The sequence below is a fragment of the Aedes albopictus genome, chromosome 2 (assembly GCF_035046485.1).
Source record: "Aedes albopictus strain Foshan chromosome 2, AalbF5, whole genome shotgun sequence".
NCBI classification, from domain to species: Eukaryota; Metazoa; Arthropoda; class Insecta; order Diptera; family Culicidae; genus Aedes; species Aedes albopictus.
The window spans coordinates 506,070,012-506,094,369 of NC_085137.1; the positions used below are offsets into that span (position 1 = coordinate 506,070,012).

At 36.5% G+C, this 24,358-nt stretch overlaps 1 protein-coding gene across 1 annotated transcript in view; it reads right to left on the minus strand.

The window, feature by feature from the left end:
- The window catches only part of LOC109410364 (BAI1-associated protein 3), a 400,368-nt gene that overhangs the window by 315,898 nt on the left and 60,112 nt on the right, over positions 1-24,358 (minus strand). Inside the window, exon 2 of the mRNA XM_062854498.1 lies at positions 4,401-5,153. Coding sequence (XP_062710482.1) covers positions 4,401-4,635 — 235 coding nt within the window. The 5' untranslated portion in view covers positions 4,636-5,153. The remainder of the gene's footprint in view (positions 1-4,400; positions 5,154-24,358) is intronic.

A 24,358-nucleotide genomic window follows, 5' to 3' on the forward strand; every position in this document is an offset into this window, starting at 1 on the left:
TCACGTATTCTGAACAAGTTTTTGTCTTGATTGTGTCGTTCATTTTTCGACCAAACAGCATTCGACCAAACGACCCACGGACGGTCAAATGGAGTTCGGCCAACTGGCCCGAAACCAATTGAATATGTGCATAACTGGGTTCAGTGCTTCGAATGGCAGTTCTCGAAAATTCATGGTTTTGCTTCGTCATATTTCCACTTTGAATGCCTCCCTGAGACCCTCTATTTCTCCCCGCTAAGATGCCCATTTCCCACCCCCGGTTAGATCTTCCTGAAACATCCTTTGGGTCTTTTAGCTTAGATAAGCTTAGACTGACTGTACATGTCAATAGTTTTTCCTTCTGTTATTGATTGGAAGTGGTATGAATTGCACTGAGATCCAACTGAACAAGACCCTGGTACACTCCATTTATTCTCAAAGTGCAATTTAAGCAGCTCAAACATTTTTGGATCAATACCGGCGCCGTTCAAGTCTTTACAGTCAGTTGGGAATGGAAAGAAATGTTAGAGTGTGATGGTTGTTGCTAAGTAGCTCCTAGTACTAGAGTTCCTTTTTAATCATTTTTTTTTATTTTTGTGAATTTTAGCTTATGCTAGTTCTTCACAGAATGCTACTAGAGACCAAGAGCACTCTGCATCCCCACAACCAGCACGGGATGAGATATTTTTATTAGAGTAGGATCTGAAATCTGGGAGTCACCTTTTGTTTGGTGATGCGGTCCATAGGTGGGTAATATATTTAGATGATAGATTATGTGTAAATTGCTCTGAAGCAGAAGATGCACAGTTCGCTTGGTTGCATAACTTGTAGGCATTATATGATAGATTGACACTGTGCTATGGAATTTGGAAGGAAGAGAAACGGATTTTTCAACCCGTTTCGATTTTAGCGATGGGTTTGAACTTATGATGTATGAGTTATGAGTTGTATATGTAGAGAAGAGAAAGAAAGAAAGTAGATAGAAAGACACAAAGTAGAAGGAAAGGGATGGGCCAGAGATTGAACCCAGGACCTTCTGCATACGAATCAGAATCGTTAGCCACTAGACCACCAAGCTCGTTCTCTCACCCTTAAATGCCCCTGACCTCCATTGTAAAGCTCATATTGACATTTTCTCATGACAATACTGGTACTGAATAGCTCTTCCTCCTTTTTTGGGCAGAGCACAAACAAGTTGCATTAAATTAATATCGTAAAACATAAGTTATAAGTGTGAAGAATTATCCATAGATAAAATTCACAAATAAAAAAAATAGGCATATTAAAGGTTTAAATGAATTAAATTTTGATATTTTATATCCTATAACTAAACTGAGCTTAACAGATTTTGGTACCATGAGTTCAATCGGGTATTGAAAGCATAGAAGAACAAATAAAACGAAAAAAAAACTCGGCAAAACTCTTTTGAATAATTTACTTTTCTGTCTTGTAAAAGTTTTGTTTTTTTTTGTGTTTATTTTTTTAAGTGCTGGCAATATTATAAACTAAATTGCAAATATGTTTAATTTAATATAAATCTATTCCTAATTTCATCAATCAAACATCCACGCAGTCTGCGCTGTAAGTAAATGTGGATTCGGAGATTTTGTTAAAAAAAAAAAAACAAAAAAAATGTATATAGTAGGATGGCCCACACTTATATGATAAACAAAAAATGAAAAATGCCAAGTCTTACCTACTGAATCAGTTGTTTTGGACTCCCAGATGCTACGTTCAAAATTTGAGCAAAATCGATTAAGCCTAAGGGGGCGCTCAACAAGCTTGAAATTTTTATGGGAAAACTTGGCCAAATGTATGCCGAGATTTGAAGTGTTAGAATTTAGCTGCTAGGTGGCACTGTAAGCGTGCAATAGTTAAACCTTTTGATATTATTGTAGGAGACTATATGCCAAACAGCTTTGTCGAAGACCGCAAAGTGATCCGACATCTGTGTAAAAAGTTATACCCTAGGCAAAGTGAGGTAAAACATTATTGTCGTTTTTCCAGTACATGCTTCACTTTGCCTAGGGTATAACTTTTTTCACATACGTCGGATCCCTTGGCGGTCTTCGACAAAGTTCTTTAGCATATAGTCACCTACAATATTACCAAAGGGTTTAACTATTGAATGCTTACTGCGCCATCTAGCGGCTAAATTTGAAAACTTAAGATTTTTGCGTACATTAGGCCAAGTTTTCCCATATAAACTTCAAGCTTGTTGAGCGCCCCCTTAGGCTTAATCGATTTTGATCAACTTTTGATCGCAGCTTCTGGGAGTCCAAAACAACTGATTTAGGAGGTAAGACTTGGCATTTTTCGTAATTTTTGATTTTCGTATAAGCGTGGGCCACCTTAGTACATATATAGTGTATATTATGGTAAGACCGTTTTCCCATTACTCAAAACGTTTTCGAAGAGAACACAACTGACGAAAATACACAATTTTCCCTATTTAAAAAATTTCCTCAATCATTCTATTTTAGTGAAACAGTTTAAGGGAGTTGAATACACTCTAAAATTATATTTCTTGTAGTTACACGGCAAACGAAATTTTCCATGTAAAAAAATTAAAATATTTAAATTATTATTATTATTATTACATATTATTTATTAAAGAGGTTTTAACTTGAGTCATTCGCCTCTATTTAAATAATAATCATAAAGTTTTAAAATATTTTCGTTTTTATTCTAAAATCTATAACTATATATATAAAAATGAATTTCGGTCTGTATGTCTGTCTGTCTGAACCTTATGGATTCGAAAACTACTGAACCGATCGGCGTGAAATTTTGTATGTGGATGATTTTAGGACCGGGGAAGGTTCTTAGCATGGTGTGGGACCCCTCCCATCACTGGAAAGGGGGCTCCCATACAAATCAATTTGCGGGCAACATCGCTTTGGATCTGTATGTCAAAAAACACAGTAGGCAGGCAGTACGACGTTTGCCGGGACAGCTAGTTTATTATAAAATATAAATTCCCAGATAAGCTTCTATGAAAAATATAAAAGTGAAGGGATATTCGAAAACATCAAATCGGAAAAATCAAACATCAAACTTCCCAAAATCGCGAATTTAAAAGAATATCCTTTCAAAACACGTTTTTATCAATTTTAGATGACGGAAAATGATATTCAAATCAAATTGAGATAAAAAGTACTACAGGGTTAACATAATTGGAAACAACGCGAAGAATGTGTTTTACAGTTGTAGGTAGCATATTCTTTTTTGAAGATATTACTACAAGATGCCCTGATTGTGAATTCTGGTAGGTTTCTAAAGTTCATGAAGAGATTTTTGAATTACCGAAACACGGGATAACTTTGATAGTTTTTCAACATTTTGTCTTAATATTTTTCAGTGTAACAGTATTTTCCTTAGTGTTTTTTTTTCTTTTAACAACAAGCACTGATGTCTCATTTAATAACTGCAACTGAAAAATCGAATCAGTTTGTTTTTTTTGGGAAGTCTTTAACCTTTCAGGATGCGCGTCTTTTTGTTCCTAAAACTGCACTGCGTACGCGCTGCATACGACGGGCGAGTTTTTTTTTAAGGATGTTGTGCTTCTAAGATAGACTTTGATATGCATAGATTTAGACTCTTGAGAAGAAATCAAAACATTTACAGACCAAAACATATGTGATTCATTCAATAATGTTTGATGCAGACTTTCGGATTTCGTCAACTTTATTAAGTTAATGTAATCACAAGTTTTTATGATTTAATTAGGGTTTTATGATAATTTTTAGATATTCGATTTGATTGTTTTTTTTTGTCTGACAAGGCTTATTGCATTCCAAAATTTCATCTGAATTGGTTGGAAGCTAGCTGAGAAATTTCCCACGACAAGAAATTGGTTATGAAGCAGATCCCAATTGAATGCTCCCAGTGACAACACTTTGACGCTTTCGCGTTATTTCATGACACGCCACATACTATATATCGTAAACTGTTTTAATAACAATCTTCATTGGCAATTTTAATAGAATAACTACAAAATTCTTCATATCTTACCATGGTGGCTCCAGAAGAGGAACATTCATTAAAGGCTACTTTTTTTTGCAAATCTACCTTTTCGGAGAAAATTGTGTAGGAAAAAAAGAATCAGATGCCCATTCAAAATTATCAAATCATTTCAGCTTCTTGTATGGCTAGATACATAATTGCTTCAGCTATATTTCATTACCAACTGATATACATTGACTCGTTCGTTAGCAACATTCTTTCATCGAAACCATATTTTGAAATTCTCTTTATATTTATAGTTGATTCCTTTTCCCCATGAAGAAACATACCCATCATAAAATACAATCTAAAGCACCATCTTCACATACAAATCATCAAGCATATCTTCATTCTCAAGCTTTCATCATCATTCCATGGAGATGTACACACGCATACAAACCGATCCAAACACGTACCCAGTGCAGCTGGTCCTCCTGTGGCTCCGGATCCCATGCCGACTCCACCCGAACCTCCCATGGCCCCATAGCTGCCGATCGAGCTTCCAGCGGAGCTCATCATCGGACTGGGACTGGCAGCCGGGGTGGTGGCCTCGGTGGATTCCTGCCTCGATAACGAGAACCGGCGGGGATTCAGCCCCAACCCGGCCACGCCACTTGTCACGTACTGCTGAAGTGAACTGAAGAAGCTCATTGTGCCTGTCGTTGAAGGGGATGCTCTTTTTTCTTCCTCTGCCGAGAGCGAAGCTCAGCAATTCTTCTTGGATCTTTGGATCTCTCTGTATTTACACACGAACGCACTCACAAACTACGGCTTGCACTACTAATCCTAGCAACCGGATGCTTCTATGCTTTGAGCTTTTCTTTGCAGAACTCGACTAAAAATGGTAACTACGACACCGTTCCACGATCTAATCTCGATTATACAAGTAGGCTTTTATGCCTTTTGTTTTGCCAAACCCTAGGTTTGTTCACGAACTGGAATCACTTTCGACAATCGCGAACCCTACTCCCCGAAAAAAAACTCATTCGTTCCAACCGTTATCGTTGGAGGTTGGCGGGATTCGAACACCCCGACCACAATGATGAGCTTCCACAGCAATTTCGTGACTGTGCATTTCGTTTCGTTGAACGGGTCGTCTTCTTCCTTATGCAGGTAGCAAGCCAGGTTCAACCGGTAGAGTGCAGCACTTGTTTATCGCAATTCATGACCTGGAATGGAAGAAAAATAGGAGGTTGAGAAAAAGAGTGCAAATGAAACGGATGACAAGAAAATGGTTTGGGGAAAGGGGAGTAGGATGCACTTCTTGAAAAAATGTTCAATCTTAGCACAGGTGAACAGAATTTCATGTGAAATGGTTCAGAAATTGACTGCGTTACATATTGCAAAAAAAAAACACTCGTGCCAATAAAAAAAAAAATCGAGTGTATCTGTATAATTTGTAAGTAGGTCCAAGAGCAGATCATTTTACCACATCGGCGCCATACATACCAATTTCCCCACAAAAAGGTACGGGAAACTTTTCCTGACAGGTTTTTCACCTGCATCCTAGCCTGATGCAGAAAAGTTGAAGAGCTCGCTGCTTGCACCGACCACTCACAGCGGAAGAAGCTGCAAAAAGTGCATGCAACAAGCGCCAGAGCTCTCTTGAGTAGGTTTGATGAGAAGAAAAAGCTGTGAATAGGTTCGTTCTACTTGCTCCCATCCTCTCCATTAGATCACGGAGAAAGGATCATGAATATTTTTGCTGGCTGGTCGTTACGTGCTCGGTGTGACACTTAAGCGGAGGTGTTGGATGTTTTCATTCTATAAGATGCACGCGCCTGGGTTTGCATTATGAGGAATTCAATTAGGTGGAAGTGCTGATCCGGGAAGACAAGAATGATTGGTTGCATCTTTGTCACGACTTTCTTTTTTGTTTAGTCTGTGCAAATAAATATAAATATAAAATCATTTGAAATGTAAAGTTTGAATGCACAATGGTTAATGGTCAGTTTTTGAAATATTGACAGAAAGATGTAAAGTATTCACAACATTTTCATTTTTCCAAAAGCCTAATATTTGTCCTCTTTGACATACCCGACCAGAAGCTCCTAACAAGATTATAACAAAATTATTACAACCGTTGTTAGAAATAACACAATTTCATATAATTTTGTTGTAAGGATTCGTATATGTGAATAACCATAACAAAATTGTAACAAAATTTGTTATTATTTTAAAAACAAAACTTGTATTATTTATTCAAACAGATATATAACAGCATTTGTTACATTATGCATATTAAAATAATTGCCTAAAACAAAGTTTCGTAACACATTTATTGTAGTATTTGCTACATTTTTTGTAACAAAATAATTACAAAATTTGTTGGGATTTTTGTATTGACGCGAAATAGTTTGATCATTTTTGTAATATTGACCTCTCGAGCCAAAAGCTATAATATAAAACTTAAAGCATTCATTTAGAACGCAACGCTAAAATCGTCATGTTAAAATCCCCCTCCTCTTCCATTATGCTTTTTTGTATGAAAGTCCTAAAATTTTTGTATGGACCGTAACGCTCGGTTGTCCTTTCCCCTCTCCCTTGAGCGTAATTTGGGGACGGCGTCATATTTGTTTAAAAATATGCAACAGAACAACTTGTTATTATTTAGTTATAATCAGTCAAATTCTTCCCAAACCAGCAGTGCTTTGAAGTTACTATCGTTATGCGATATCATTACAGCTGGAAGTGTAATAAAAAAAAAACTGTTGGGATATCACCATGGCTTGTCGGATGTAAACATTATTATCAATACAAACTGTAAGCTCCAAAACCGGAATAGTTCCCGGATGATGTGCCAATCGAATAAAAATCATCAACAACAAAACAGCTGCTTTCATAGAGTACGTTTTGGTAACTGTTAGAGCGCTTTGTAGCGTTTTAAAGAACATTATTTCTGCTGGAAGCTGTGGCGAAGAACCTGTTGACGCAACAGCACAGTATTTTCTCGAGGATGTTGGGTTAGTTTTGTGGCACAATGGTAATGTCTTGTCTGATGTGAAACAAAACAAGTAAACATTGACAAATTTCCCCTTCGTCAGATCATCAGCTTTTCTTCCTTCTCTGTTAACCTTAGTTTTGTATTGCGACATTTGCACCCATTTAGACTCGACCGAAATTCATTATTATCACAGTCGAATTTCGCACACGACTTCGCAGCGGCTGGCGTACACAAGTTCGGTTGAGTTCATGACAGGGGCGTCGGATGCACAACAGGTAAACAAAATAAGTTTGATTAGTGTGAAATTTCGCTGGGAAATGATCCCGACTAGATGGACATAACAAAAATAGAACAAGCTGTGTTATTTTGTTACAATAAATTTTTATAACAAGGGTTGTTATAAAACATGTACCGTTAGTAGTTAAAATAACAAAAATTCTAACAAAGTTCCCATATGAAAAGAACAAAAATGTAATAACTTTTGTTATGATCATAACAAAAATATTACAAAACCTGTTCCATGAAATATGGTAGAATTTAACAAAATTATAACAAATTGTGTTATAATTCCTTGGCATCCTTTTAGGGTAAAAACTAATTTGTATACTCATTTTTTGGGTAATTTTTTAAGTGTGTTATTCTATTTTTAGAAAAAAGTAGGTAACATAAAAAAAGTTTCCAGAACATTATAAAATTTTCAGAGCCGAACGGGATTTGAACCAAGACACCCACCATCGGTAGCAATCTGACGCCTCTGCTAATGAGGCCATCACAACACTTGAAGAGGGCGGTGATAGAAGCTCTACTGGTTCTACATTTTGCCAGTTTCCTCATTCAAGTCCTTGTTTGTCAGACGCACACGAGCAGGGTGGTATGACGTCACATTGAACTCGTTGACGTATGATAGACTTGATTTGTGTTTAGTGATTTTGTTTTAATCTATCACAATTATATCATCAGCAGATATGATAACAGCTGTAGATATAATTAATTTATATTCCACTTTTTTTAACTTTTAAGCAATGAAATGGAATCTATCACATAAGGGGTCATCCATTAAGTTTATCGTCATGTTTGGAGATGGCAAGGAGGGTTGAAAGTTTCCAATTTTAGCGTGACGTACTTAATCGATGTTCCCTAAGGTTGAAGCAAAATAGTAGAATAAACAAATTCCATGTTATAATTATTTAGTTCCAGTTTTGCTTCCTCCATGTTAACATTTACATTCACTACTTGGTATACTTTTTGGCGAAATTAGAACGGCAGTACTGTTTTGATATTTATTGTAATCGATCTAAAACGATTACGTGTAGAGATACGTTATTTGTGTAAAATTCAACTCAAAAGTATTGCAAGGCAAACAAAACGTAGTTCAATGTAACGGAAACATTGCTCGTCCGGTCGCAAATTGCAGCACATGCAAGATCCGTCGTTGAGGAAGACTTTGGGTATTATCGACAGGTTGGTTCTCTTCGTCGTGAGGGTTTTATCTGCCAAATTGCCTGAACATCCCGGTCAACCAGTGAGAGATGTTCGATATCAATCGATATCGATTTGTATTGAATCGATGGCGATCGTTATCCTTAGATAAAGCACTAGAAAGGAAATCCGAATCTGGTTGATACGGATTGTCACGCAGAAATGACGCTTCTTTAAAACAATAAAACACATGATTGATTTACAAGCTGAGAATTTACTTATTCCCCAAAGTTGTATTTCTTTGTTCTAACTTAGAGTTTATCGATAAAAACAACCCATTATCATCATTTCACGTTAGAAACTTCATTTGTTTCTACAAAATGAAGTTCACAATCTTCCTATATATAACTTTCAAACTGTTTGCAGTTTTTGGGATACACAAATGTGCTGGAAATAACATAATGTTGTTGATTGAGTATCGAATAACTTATGAAAATAGCACATTTTCTTACATATTGAGAGACTCGTAAAGTTAAATTCCGAATATCTTGGAAACGGTTACTTTCAGAAACGCTATTACAGTAGGAGTAGACGTTCGGTCAGTGCAAGCGGTTTAACTGCAATGCTTTTTAAATGCAAGTCTGGTAAGTGCAACAAATTTGCAGCTATCGCCCCGCCAAATGTCAAAATGGTGCGCCATGTTAGCCAAAATGAACAGACGTTCACTTAACGTCAGTTGATGGTTTGTTTATACTGTCAGGCGTTCCAGTTATCGGATTTTTGTTCGCTAAGTGAAACGTTAACATGTTGCAGTTATCGAACGTCTACTGTATCTTTGACATCCTACCAAAATATAAAAACGGTCTGATTAAAAAATAGAGTTAACAAGCTATAGAGGAAGCATGTCGCTGGCGTTGCTGCCGCAACATCTCTTGCTGGTGGAGATAGGCCGGGATATAAGTGTCAAAGCGAAAAAGTATGCAGTTTGACAGTTAGATACCCGACATGTTTGCGAACGAGAACAAAGGAAGCAGTAGCGATATTCGTCCTCTATAGTTTCTTAACTCTATTGATTAAAAGTTGCAAACCTTTTTTCATGTTGTTTACCCGACTATCTATCGCGTAAGAAAACAAAACTAAGGTTAACAGAGAAGAAAGAAAAGCTAATGGTCTGATGAAGGGGAAGTTTGTCAATGTTTACTTGTTGTGTATTCACACCAGACAAGACATTAAAATTGTGCCACAAAACTAACCCAACATCATCTAGAAAATACTGTGCTGTTGCGTCAACAGGTTCTTCGCCTTAGCTTCCAGCAGAAAGAATGTTCTTTAAAACCCTACAAAGCGCTGCAACAGTATCAAAACGTACCAAACGTACTCTATGAAAGCAGCTGTTTTGTTGGTGAGGATTCTTATTCGATTGGCACATCATCCTAGAACTACTCCGGTTTTGGATTAGAGTGCAATAAAGGAACCCCAAAAAATAGAAAAAAGATAGCTGGGAAGTATTTGATTTCCAGCTATATTCCAGCTTACAGATAGTATTGATAATAATGTTTACATCCGACAAGCCATGGTGATATCCCAACAGTTTTTTTTATTACACCTTCCAACTGTAATGACATCGCATAACGATAGTAGCTTTAAAGCACTGCTGGTTTAGAAAGAATTTGGTATATTATAACTAAATGTTAACAAGTTGTTCTGTTACATTTTTTTTAACAAAATGACGCCGTTCCCAAATTACGCGTCACTCAAAGGAGAGGGGAAAGTGCAACCAAGCGTTACGGTCCATACAAAAATTTTAGGAGTTTCATACAAAAAAGCGTAATGGAAGAGGAGGGGGTTTTAACATGACGATTTAAGCGTTTCGTTCTAAATGAATGCTATAAGTTTTGTTTTAGGGCTTTTGGTTCGAGTGATCAATATTACAAAAATTATCAAACTATTTCGCGTCAATACAAAAAACCCCACAAATTTTGAAATTATTCTGTTACAAAAAATGTAGCAAAAACTACAATAAATGTGTTACGAAATTTTGTTATAGGCAATTATTTTAATATCCATAATGTAACAAATGCTGTTATATATCTGTTTGCATAAATAATACAAGTTTTGTTATAGTTTTGTGATTAAAATAATAACAAATTTTGTTTCAATTTTGTTATGGTTATTCACATATACGAATCCTTACAACAAAATTATATCAAATTGTGTTATTTCTAACAACGGTTGTAATAATTTTGTTGTAATCTTGTTAGGAGCTTCTGGTCGGGATGATACGTTGGATTCTTAAATTATCACAGTAGTCTAAACAATAATGAGAAACCCAATATTCTTACGCGATAGATAGTCGGGTAAACAACGTGAAAAAAGGTTCGGAACTTTTTATCAGACCGTTTTCAAATTTTAGTAGGATACCCGACTAGATGGACATTACAAAATTATTACAAGCTGTGTTATTTTGTTACAATACATTTTTATAACAAGGGTTGTTATAAAACATGTACCGTTAGTAGTTAAAATAACAAAAATTCTAACAAATTTCCCACTGAAAAGAACAAAAATATAACAACTTGTGTTATGATCATAACAAAAATATTACAAAACTTGTTCCATGAAATATGATAGAATTTAACAAAATTATAACAAATTGTGTTATAATTCCTTTGATACCTGTTAGGGTAAAAACTAATTTTTATACTCATTTTTTGGGTAAATATTTTTAAGCGTGTTATTCTATTTTTAGAAAAAGTAAGTAACATAAAAAAATAATTTCCAGAACGTTATAAAATTTTCGGATCCGAACGGAATTTGAACCAAGACACCTTCCATCGGTAGAAATCTGGCACCTCTACCAATGAGGCCCATCACGGCTCTTGAAAAGGGTGGTGATAGATGCTTTACTAGTTTTACGTATTGCCAGTTTCATCATTCAAATCCTTGTATGTCAGACGTACACAAGCGGGGTAGTATGACGTCACATTGGGCTCGTTGACACATAATAGACTTAATTTGTCGTTAGAGATTTTGTTTTAATCGATCACAATTATATCATATGGGGCTGTCCATAAACCACGTGGTCATTTTTTTGGGACTTTTCAATACCCCCCCCCCCCCCCCGCGTGGTCATTAGTCCATACAAAAAATTTTATTTGTCCATACAAAATGGTCATTGGCCGAACCCACCCCCCCCCCCTCATGACCACGTGGTTTATGGACAACCCCTATGCAGATATGATAACAACTTTAGATATAATTTAGTTATGTTCAAAATTTTATTTTATTTAAAGCAATGAAATTTAATCTATCACATAAGCGGTCATTCATTAAGTATATTGTCACGTTTGGAGGAGGCAGGGAGGGTTGAAAATTTCCAATTTTAGCGTTGCGTACTTAACCTTTCGCTGGTGGAAAAAGTACAACACTAGAAAACCTCGCTCGTCGTATACGGTGCAGTTTCAGGAGCGAACTGGCGCGCGTCCTGAAAGGTTAATGGATGCTCCCTAAGGTCGAAGTAAAATAGGCAGAATATACAAATTCCATGATTAAATTGGGAAAAAATAGTAGCATTGAGCGCATTTTATAATGATAATAATTATTTAATTCCTCTTACTGTTTTGGTATTTTCTGTAATCGATCTCATGTTTTCGTGTGTATAGATAGGTCATTTGTGTAAAATTCAAGTCAAAAGTAGCAGAAGTTTTGAAAGATGTTTTTTCATTTCTGCATTCTGCATTCAAAAACCCCTTTTTAATGTATAAACTCTGAATAAAAATACAAAAATATAAAAATGTTGTTTGTTAAGAAAATGATTGTATTTTTGCTATACAAAGTTGTGCCCATACTTTCTGGGACACCCTATATTATCAGCTGGTTTGTTAACTTCATCATGAGGGTTTTGTCGGCGGCATTGTCTTAAACTTGCTCACGCAGAAAAAATGACGCTTGTTTAAAACAATGAAACGCATGGTTGATTATCGAACAGAGAATTCAGTTTTTCCAAATTCATATTTATTTGTTCTTACTTAGGCTGTTACAAATATTTATTTCACTTTTTGTCCCACCACTCTTTGGCTGGTCGAGGGGGGGGGGGGATAAAAATAATAAAGCATTTAATCTGAAAAATATTTAAAACTCATCGGATTTGTTAAAGAATTTTTGGAAAGACTCGATATTTTGGTAAATATTTTTTTATTTGTCCCCTCAAAATCCAAAATCCAGCCAAAAACTTTTGAAGGGGGGGGAGACAAAAAGTCAAAATTAAATTTGTATCAGCCTTAGAGTTTATCGATAAAACGACCAATTACCATCATTCGATTTATATTTATTATATTATATACTTCATTTGTTTCTACAATATGAAGTTCATAATCTTCCTATACCTTTCAAACTGTTCGTCCAATCAAGTGAGTGTCAAAGAGAAAGTTGATGGGATAAAAAAATGTGTTGAAATTAAAACATAGTGCTGTTGATGGAGCATACAAATAACTTATGAAAAGGGCACATTTTTTACATATTGAGAGAATCCTGAAATTAACTTCCAAATATCTCTGGAACGCTTACTTTTAGAAAGATAATTCATTGACAGCATTGCGGTTCGAAATTTTTGGTGTAACCATATTCTGTCATTAAATCATATTTTTTTTATCGCCCGAAAGCGATTTTTCAAAAAAAAACCCTCAAAATTACTATTAAAAAAGCTTTTTTTTTAATGTTTGCTCCATGTTTCATTTTGTCACCAAAACACCCGAGTTTCCTTCAAAATTATACACTGTAAAAGAATAACGTATTTGGAGAATTTGAGTTTCTGTGTTAAAATATTTATATGAGTAAAAAATGTTTTTTTCGGTGTTTATTTTTTCACAAAGCTTATTGGTTTCCTTACCATTCCTTTCCAGACACTTTTTATCTAATATGAATGGTTTCCGAGTTACAGTTTCTCAAGAACATTCATGTCAAAAACATATACAGCTGTGTTCATAAAAATAGCAGTGAAAGCCGTTTTTCATACGAATGGCCATCTTTGACATACTGTAACTTTATTCTCATATGAGCGATTGAGCTGAAAATTTGACAGCGAACTACAATGTAATAGCAAAATCTGAGAATTTTCAAATCACGTGCAAAAAAGTTAAACACTAAGTGAAATTGATCAAAATAATAGTAGTGTTTGTTTTGATTTTTTTTATTAAGCAAACTTTTTTTTAATTTTGAACTTTATACATTTACTTGTAACCAAGGCGGAAACTGATCGAATAGCGAGCGAAAATATTTCTTGCTTCTTCAAGGTAAGGCTACATTTCAGTTTTCTTACACTGCTATTATTTTGATCAATTTCACATAGTGTTTAACTTTTTTTTGACGTTCTTCAAAAATTCTCTAATTTTGCTATAACAATATTTATTATATTTGTAGTTCGCTGTCAAATTTTTAGCTCAAGCGCTCATATGAAAATGAAGTTACAGTATGTCAAAGTTGGCCATTTTGTATGGAAAATGGCTTTCACTGCTATTTTTATGAACACAGCTGTACATACTTCTCAAAAGTTACTCTAGAAACCAAACGATCTTCTCTCACGTCAAAACATTTATACTGTTATGCTGAATACGTTAGCTAAGTTTCGCCCGAAACCGAGATAGGAGAACTTACGTATTTTTGGCAGTTTTGTTCTCTTCGTCATGGGGGGTTTTTTGAAACCTGTTGATCCCAAAGTTGGCCTCAAATCCTTCCCAACCAAGCTGAGTTATATGCCCAAATTTCAGGCAATTTGGCCCACAAAAACACCCCATGACGAAGAGAACACACCTGCCGATAATACCCTTTGTCACCCTATTAAAGTTTTGTCGTTTACCGATTTCGCGCAGATTCGCTATATAGGGTATGTGTGCCATCAGTAATCTCATGCTCCCATTTTCGTCCTATTCGAAAACAAGCGATTACGGCACCGATTGACTCCGTTCTTTTTGTTTTCATGGGTGCTCACTTCTAATAAAAAATACATAAATAAGAAACAAAACAAACAGCGCTTCAATCCTTTGTTTTTCGTGGGATGAAAATGGGAGCCACATGCTTAATAAGGGAACCAATACCCTAGTGGATTCGCTTTTGCACGACTTTCTCTACGCGGCTTTCCCACAGTTTCGAAGTTACGCGTAGTTCATTAGAGAAGATTTTTCTTTCCTGTTAGCCTTTTTTTCCGCTGGCCCTCCAATTTCTACTAAAGAACGCTACAAAGCACCGCAATATTACAAAATGAACTGTATAAAAGCAGCTGTTTTGATGGTTGGATTTTTATTCGATTGGCACATCATCCAGCAACTATTCCGGATGTGGATTAGAGTGCAATAAAAGAATCCCAAAGAGACGAACCAGCCAAGGGCTGAAACTCTCTTTAATAAAGACAAATCAATCAATCAAAAGAATCCCAAAAAAATAGAAAACAGATACCTGTGAAGCATTTGATTCCCAGCTATATATCCAGCTTACAGTTTGTTTTGATAATAATGTTTACATCCGACAAGCCATGTTGATATCCCAACAGTTTTTTTTAACTACAGCTTCTAGCTGTAATGATATCGCATCTCTGTGACGATAGCTTCAAAACACTTGTTTGTAAATTTGGCAGATTAAAACTAAATGATAACAAGTTCTGTTATATTTTTCATAACAAATATGACGCCATCCACAAATTACGTAACGCTCAAGGGAGAGGGGGAAGTACAATCGAGCGATACGGTCAATACAAAAACTTTAGGACTCTCATACTAAAAAGCGTATTGGAAGAGGAGGGGGTGTTAAAACACAACAATTTTAGCGCTGCGTTATAAATTGATGCTACCTATGTTATACGTTTTGTATTGGGTTTCTCATCAATGTTTAGACTACTGTGATAATTTGAGAATCCATTGAATCATCATTTCCCAGCGAAATTTCACACTAATCAAACTTATTTCGTTTACCTGTTGTGCATCCGACGCCCCTTGCATGAGCACAACCGAACTTTTGTATGCCAGCCGCTGCGAAGTTGTGTGCGAAATTAGACTGTGATGATAATGAATTTCGGCCGAGTCTAAATGGGTGCAAATGTTGCAATATTACCTTTTCTCTCTAGTGGTCAATATTACAAAAATGATCAAACTTTTTTGCGTCATTACAAAAAATCTAACAAATTTTGAAATTTTTTTTTTTACAAAAATCATAGCAAATATTATAATAAATCTGTTACGAAATTATGTTATAGGCAATTATTTTAATACGCATAATGTAACAAATTTTGTTACATACCTGTTTGAATAAATAATACAAGTTTTGTTTTAGTTTTGTTTCTAAAATAATAACAAATTTTGTTACAATTTTGTTATGGACATTTACATATGAGAATCCTTTCAACAAAATTATATCAAATTATGTTATTTCTAACAACGGTTGTTATAATTTTGTTAGTATCCTGTTAGGTGCTTCTGGTCGGGATGTCAAAGATACAGTAGATGATAACTGCAACATGTTTACGTTTCACTTAGCGAACAAAAATTCGATAACTGGAACGCCTGACAGTATAAACAAACCATCAACTGACGTTAAATGAACGTGAACTTCATCCGTCTGTTCATTTGTGCTAACATGGCGCACCATTTTGACATTTGGAGGTGCTTGCAGTTCAAAAGCATTGCAGTTAAACCGCTTGCACTGACCGAACGTCTACTGTAATAACCTTTCTGAAAGTAACCGTTTCCGAGATATTCGGAATTTAACTTCATGAGTCTCTCAATATGTAAGAAGATGCGCTATTTTCATAAGTTATTCGATGCTCCATCAACAACATTATGTTATTTCCAACACATTTGTATATCCCAAAAACAATCACTCACTTGATTGGACGAACAGTTTGAAAGTTATAGGAAGATTGTGAACTTCATTTTGTAGAAACAAATGAAGTTCTAACGTGAAATGATGATAATGGGTTGTTTTTTTATCGATGAACTCTAAGTAAGATCAAAGAAATACAACTTTGGAAAAAATAAATTCTCATTTTGTTTATTGTTTTAAACAAGCGTCATATCTGCGTGGGCATCCGTACACGGAGAAATCAAACTACCTAATTTTTGGGTCGATTTTACTCAAAGCTGAGTATATCGAATAAACTAGTTACCCAAAATTAGGTTGTTTTCCCTCTTTCCCCCACCGATGTTGTCAAAAACAAACAGAGATGCGTCTACCCAATGGGGGTCCTTGAGCCCAATAAGCCAATTTTGAGTAAATGTAGGTATACTCAAATTTGGGTTGAATGAGGGGGGGTCTTGGGTTGAATTTACCTACTCTTAAGTATATTTTTTTGCTGGAGGTAAAGGCAATTTACCTAGTGTGAGTTTAATCGATTTACTCAAATTTGGCTTATTGGGCGGAACTATGGGAATGCGTCAAAAGAACTCAATTTTGGGTAGTTTGGCGGTTCCGTGTATCAACCAGATTCAGATTTCCTTTATAGTGCTTTATCTGACGATAGCGATCGCCATCGATTCAATACAAATCGATATCGATCGATATCGAAAATCTCTCACTGGTCGACTGGGATTTTTCAGGCAATTTGGCCGATAAAACCCTCAAGACGAAGAGAACAAATCTAACGATAATACCCAAAGCCCATATAGCCGAGGCGGTAAACGCACGGGTATTCAGCATGACCATGCTGAGGGTGACGGGTTCGATTCCCGGTCGGTCCAGGATCTTTTCGTAAAGGAAATTTCCTTGACTTCCTTGGGCATAGAGTATCTTCGTGCCTGCCACACGATATACACATGCAAAATGGTCATTGGCAGAGGAAGCTCTCAGTTAATAACTGTGGAAGTGCTCATAGAAGCTGAGAAGCAGGCTTTGTCCCAGTGAGGACGTACGCCAAGAAGAAGAAGAAGACCCAAAGTCTTTTGAAACGACGGATATTGCATGTGCTGCAAGTTTCAACCGGACGAACAATGTTTACATTACATAAAACTACGTTTTGTATGCCTTTCAATACTTTTGAGTTGAATTTTACACAAATGATGTACATATCTTTACACGCGAAAACATTAGATCGATTACAATAAATACCAAAACAAATACTGCTGTTCTATTTTCACCAAAAAGTACACCAAGTAGTGAATGTTATTAAACATGGAGAAAGCAAAAGTGGAACTAAACCATTATAACATGGAATTTGTTTATTCTACTATTTTGTATCGATCTTAGGGAGCATCTATTAAGTACGTCACGCTAAAATTGGAAATTTTCAACCCTCCCTGCCTCCTCAAACGTAACGATAAACTTAATGGATGACCCAATATGTGATAGATTCCATTTCATTGCTTAAAATAAAAAAAAAAAGTGGAATATAACTGAATTATATCTCTAGCTGTTATCATATCTGCATATAATATAATTGTGATAGATTAAAACAAAATCACTAACGACAAATCAAGTCTATTATACGTCAACGAGTTCAATGTGACGTCATACTACCCCGCTTGAGTGCGTCTGACAAACAAGGATTTGAATGAGGAAACTGGTAATACGTAGAACCAGTAAAGCTTTTATCACCGCCCTCTTCAAGTGTTGTGATGGCCTCATTGGCAGAGGCATCAGATTGCTGCCGATGGTAGGTGTCTTGGTTCAAATCCAGTTTGGATCCGAAAATTTTATAACGTACTGGAAACTTTTTTTTTATGTCACCTACTTTTTCTAAAAATAGAATAACACACATAAAAATATTTACCCAAAAATGAGTATAAAAATTTAGTTTTTACCCTAAAAGGTTGCCAAGGAATTATAACACAATTTGTTATAATTTTGTTAAATTCTACCATATTTTATGGAACAAGTTTTGTAATATTTTTGTTATGATCATAACAAAAGTTATCACATTTTTGTTCTTTCCATATGGCAACTTTGTTAGAATTTCTGTTATTTTAACTACTAACGGTACATGTTTTATAACAACCCTTGTTATAAAAATTTATGGTAACAAAATAACACAGCTTGTTATAATTTTGTAATGTCTATCTAGTCGGGTATATATATATAGAAATGCAGCAACGAAAAATAATCGTCTTAACAAAAATAAAACTTTCACTATTAACCAATGAGTGGTGTGTATCAGCGGAGATCCTCGGCAAATATTTTCGTGTTCCGATGGGAATTAAGCCTATGTACGACTTCTGAACCAAGAAATAAACACTAGACCATCTTATAAGCTACGGAGACACATGAATGTCGCCTGTAAGCGAACTTAATACTCACACTAAGTATTACATGGTTCGCTTCTTTCCTCAATATAAACCTCTTTTGGAAGTAGAAAGATTCAGAACTCACACATACACTCCCGATCAAAAGTTTGGGGTCACCCCTCAAGAACATGACATTTGTTTAGGCCCATATCTCCACCAATTTGCGTCTGATTTCAAAACCCAAGGTCTCATTCAAAAGATTATAAGTCAAAGAAACATTAACATGATTTAGATGAAACTTTTTTCAAAAATATTGGTATGTAAACTTAACCTAGAGCTGTCGAAATTTCCAAGAAATGAATATAAACTTACGGCAGTGTCACTGGAAATTGGGTTGATCAAATTTTAAGATGAGAGCGGTAATATAACTGTTGCGGGGGCAGAAGGGGAATTTACACCGGGTTTTTAGCAGCCTCAGATCAACGCGATTCGTGCGTTTGTGCAGCTTCAAACTGCAAATATAGTTTTTATTAGTTCAATAAAATAGGAATTTACACTATAACTTTTCTTACACTTTCAGTGACGCCCTTTACACACGTTCTGCCTTTAACACCGCAACAGAGTTCTTGATACTGTTGGTCCTAGCATAGCACATTTTGTCTAGCTATAAATAATTCATTTGAGTTAAATAATTCACATATAAAGAATTTCCTATCATTATCACTCACCCTTACATGAACTAGAATAATAAATTCAATTTAGACTAAACAATGCAAGAAATAATAGTATCTAATAAATTCGTGCAACTATCCTGACCATTTCGGCAGGGTTTTACGTCTCGCTCTCGTTATCTAACATTTTCTATTTGGGACTTCTTCGTTACTCATTATTGCCTCTTTTGACACATCAAGAGGCAGTGCGGCCAGCGGCAACAATAACCTATTTTCTATTAGCTTTCAACTGCTTTTTATCGAATTTAGCTGAAAATCCGCACTAAAAATAAATCTCGGGTTTACAAAAACTGGCTGCGTGCGGCTGCGCGCCTACTATACTGAGCGAAAAATTCACTTAAAATCCATTGGAAATCTTAAGTAGATTTTTTCCATCTAACTAAACTTTTGAACTTAAATCATTGGTTAGTGAAAAATTTCCACTGGAAAATTCCAATAAAATTTTAGTGAAATTTTTCATTACCGAGTTATATGAAATTTAAGTGAATTTTCAGTATGAATGCATTAGATTATGGAAAATATTCAATTAACTTGGGTCTAATCAGAAGGCGTTCCAAAAATTTGGTGGTTCACCAAATAGTTCCCTTGAGGATCAGGAAACTTCAGAAATATTAGATAATGTTGCCATCATCACACTCATACATGGTTCGTTAGTGATGGGTGACAATTTCACGCTTCTTTTTTCATACATCCGACTGCAGTAAAATTCACTTCAAAACCATATAAATTTGACGATGCAATATAGTGCAAAATTTTCAATTGCTTTTCTTTGGAGTTTCACTCAGTTTTCAAGCGGGTTTCACTCAAGTCATGTAAACTCACTGAAAAATTCATTTTCGAAAGGTTACTTGACTTTTTCCAGTGAAATGGAAATGTTATTTCCTCTCAGTGTACGCAATCGTGTTGGTAAACGTCATGATGATAAACAAAATAAATAAAACAAGCAGCTGAAATCTGCGGAAAAGTGAAAATCTCCCCAACTGCAGCATGTTTCCGGAGGATTGCCCCGCGCCGTGTGACCGTGTCTCTGCCTCTTTGTTAAACGCAAGAAAGAGCGTTAACAATGATGCTGCACATGATGAAAAATTTTCGCAGAGAGCCACTTGTTTCAGTGCCCGCCTTGGATAGAAAATATTCTAGATTGGATGGTTGTTCTACTGCAGTTCGGCCAGCGATATTCCTTGTATAAATTCTTGTTTGCTTGTAGCTTACTAATGATTTTATAACAGGATTGACCTTTTTGTTCATATGTGTCAGTTTTGTGCCGAAAGTTGTTACCTAAAAATAGAGTTCTAGTAAGAATTCATTCTAGGCTCTAACATGTTTTTTCAAGGAATGCCTCCAGAAATTCCACACGATTTTTTTTTTCAGGGATTACTCCAGCAATATTCCTGAGATTTTGTAAGAAATTCCTTCGAAATTTGGAGGATTTCATCAGGGAAATCTTTTGGGAATCCAGAAACTCTCGAAAACGGCTATAGGGTTTCCCTTCGGAAACTCCTTCAGCAAAACGACAACATATATCATAATTCCTCCAGAATTCCTTTGGAGATTCCTCCAAAGATTCCCCCAGCGATTCCTCCGAGAGTTCCCCCAGGGATTCCTCCAGGAATTCCCCCATCGATTCCTGCGGGAGTTCCTCCAGCGATTCCACCGAGAATGCCACCAGGGATTCCTTAAGGAATTTCCCCAGGATTCCCCCAGGGATTCCTCCGGGAATTTCCCCAGGGATTTATCCGGGAATTCCTTCAAGGATTCCTCCGGGAATTCCCCCAGCGATTCCATTGATTTCTTTGGGAATTGTCCCAGGGATTCCTCCGAGAATCCTCCCAGGGATTCTTCCGAAAATTCTCACAGAGGGAATTCCTTGGAGAATTGCTGAAGGAATTCTGAAGGAAATCCAGATGGAATTCCTCTAGAAATTGCTAGAGGAATTCCTGACTCCTTAGTAGAATTCCTTATTCACAGGGGAAATTCCTTACCCCCAGGGGGAATTGATGGGAGGTATTCCTTAAGAAATTGTCGGAGGAATTCCCGGACAGATGCGTAGAGAAATTTCTGGAGGAAATCCTGAAGGAATTCCCGAAGCGATTCCAGAAGGAATTCACAGAGAAATTCCAGAACAAATGCTTGGAGGAATTTCCGGAGGAATTCCCAGAAAAAATCAGGAGGAATTTCTGAAGGAATGCCCAAAGGAATTCGTAGAAAAATTCTCATAGGAATTTCCGAAGGAATGTCAAGACTAATTTCTAGAGGTGTTCCCAGACGAATTTCTGGATGAATTTTTTATTGGGATTCTCGGAGGTATTAATGAAGAAACTCTCAAAAAAAATTAATCTTCGAACTACTAGAACTCCAGAGGGCGTAATCGGAGGAATTTAAAAAAAAAACGTTGGAGGAATTTCAGAAGGACTGTTCGGAGGAAATCCAAAAGGAATTCTCGGAGAAATTCCAGAAGTAATTTTGGGAGAAATATAGAAGGAATTTCAGATGAATTTTTCTGAGATTCTTCCAGGAATTCCTTCCTTTGGGGATTCTTGCCGGAATTTATTCGGAGATTCTCCCAGGAATTTCCTCGGGGAATTCCTCCAGGAACTGCTTCGGAGATTCCACCAGGAATTGCTTCAGGGACTCCCAAAAAATTCTTCGGGGATTCCACCAGAAACTCTTCCTCCTGGAATTAATTTGGGGACTCCTGCCGGAATTCTTCGGAGATTCCTCCAGGAATTTCTTTTGGGATTCCTCCAGGATTTTTTGCGGGGATTCCACAGGAATTGCTTCAGGACTCTCCCAAAAATTTCGTCGGGGATTCCTCCAGAAATTCTTTCGGGGTTTTTTCAAGGAATTTCTTCGGGGATTCCTCCAGGAATTTCTTCGAGGATTCCTCCAGTAATTTCTTCGGGGATTCTTCCAGGAATTTCCTCGGGAATTCGTCCAGAAATTCCTTCGGGGATTCAACCAGGAATTGATTCGGGGACTCCTCCAGGATTTTTATTGGAAATTCCTCCAGGATTTTTTTTTTCGGAAATTCCTCCAAGAATTTCTTCAGGAATTCCACAAAGAATTACCTCGGGAATTGCTTTGAGAATTCCTCCAGGTTTTGTTTCGGGAATTCCTCCAGGGTTTGCTTCGGGAATTCCTCCAGGATTTGCTTCGGGGTGTCCTCCAGGAATTCCTTTGAGGGTTCCTCCAAATATTCCTTTAATGATTCCTCCAGAAGCCATTACTGAGGGAATTTTTTGAGGATTCCTTGAGAATTCTCTGAGGAAATTACTCAAGAAATTCCGATGAAATTTTCTAAGTAACCGCTGCAAAATTTTTTTGAGTAGTCCCTAAAGGAAAGCCTTGAGGATGTTCTGATGTACTTGAAGAATTCGTTAAGTAATGCATGTGGATATTTCTTATGGATTTTTGAAGACATTTTTTGAGGATCCTTGCCGAAGTTTTATGATTAATTCCTTAGGGAATTCCTTATAAATTCTCTGAGAAAATTTCTTGAGGGTCCACTGAAGAAACTTCTTGAGGATTTTTTGAGGAAATTCCTTGAGCAAATTTTTTGAGTAATCTCTGTGGGAATTTCTTGAGGATTCTCTAGGGAAAATTCTTGAGTGATCCCTGAGAGAATTCCTTTAGGATTATGTGTGGGAATGTCTTGGATCATCATTGAGGGAAATCATATAGGATTCCCTGAAGGAGATTCTTAAGGTTTCTTTGAGGAAATTTCACTGGGGAAGCATGTCTGGATTCTCCATAATTCTCGGAGGAATCTCAGAAGAATTTCTGGAGAAATTTCCTATGGACTTTCTGGACGAATTCCCGTAGGAATTTCTGGAGAAACTCTCTGAGGAATTTCTGGAGGAATTTCAGGAGGAATTACAGGACAAATACCCTGAAGAATTTCTGAAAAAAATCTGGAACAGTTTCCAGAAGAGTTTTTGGGTGAATTCCTCGAGGACTTTCTTGAGGAATACATGGCATAATTTGTGAAGGAATTCCAGGAGGAAATTTGAAGTGAATTTCAAGAGAAAATCCTAGAGGAATTCCCAGAGGATTTTCTGGAGGTATTATCGGAGGAATTTCTGGATGTATATCCAGAGAAATTTCTTGAGATATTTCATATAGAATTTCCGATCAAATTTATGGAAGAACTTCCTGAGGAACGCCCGGAAAAAATATGGTGGAATTCTCTAATAAATTTCTGAAGGGTTCTTCCTAAGAATTTTTAGAAGAATTTCTGGAGGAACTCCCACAAGAATTTCTGCAGGACTTCCCGAAGGCATTCCTGGAAGAAACCCCGAAGCAATTCATGGAGAAATGTTTGAAGAAATTCCTGGAGGAATCCCCGAAGAAAATCCTGGAGAAATCCCCAAAAAAAATCCTGAAGGAATTTCCGGAGAAATTCCTGGAGCAATTTCCGAAGCAATTCCTGGAGGAATTCCCGAAGAAATTTCGGGAGTGTGCGCTGAATTCAGGAGGAATCCATGAAAAAACCCTGGAAAAATCATTGAAGGAATCTCGGGAGACACCTCAGGGGAAATCATTGAATCCCGGCAGAACCCAACGGAAGAATACTGGGAGGAATTCCTGAAGTAATCCCGAAATGAATCCGTTATGGAAACCCAGGAGAAATACCTGAAGGAATCCCGAAAAAAAAACAGAAAGATTTGTGAAGCAATCCTGGCAGAAATCCCTGATGGATTCCCATCTCAAAAAGAGATTGTTTTCCAATATGCTGGAGGAATCCCTGAAAGAATCTTGGGAGGGATCTGTGAGAAATCCTGTAGAATCTCTGGAGGAATAATGACTGATTTTTTTTATAATCCCGAGAGATATGCTGGGAAAAATCCGGGACAGAATTCAGAAGAAATTCCTGCAAAAATCCCAGAAGAATCCAGGAGGATTCCATGAAAAAATCTTGGAGTAATCCTTGAAAGAATCCTTCAGAGAATTTCTAAAGGAATCTCAGGAAGAATTTAAGAAGGAATCCAAAGAGAAATCCTTGGGAAATCTGTGAAATAACCTCGGAAAGATTCCTAAAGATATCAATAAAAGAATCTTGGGAGAATTCTCGAAGGAAA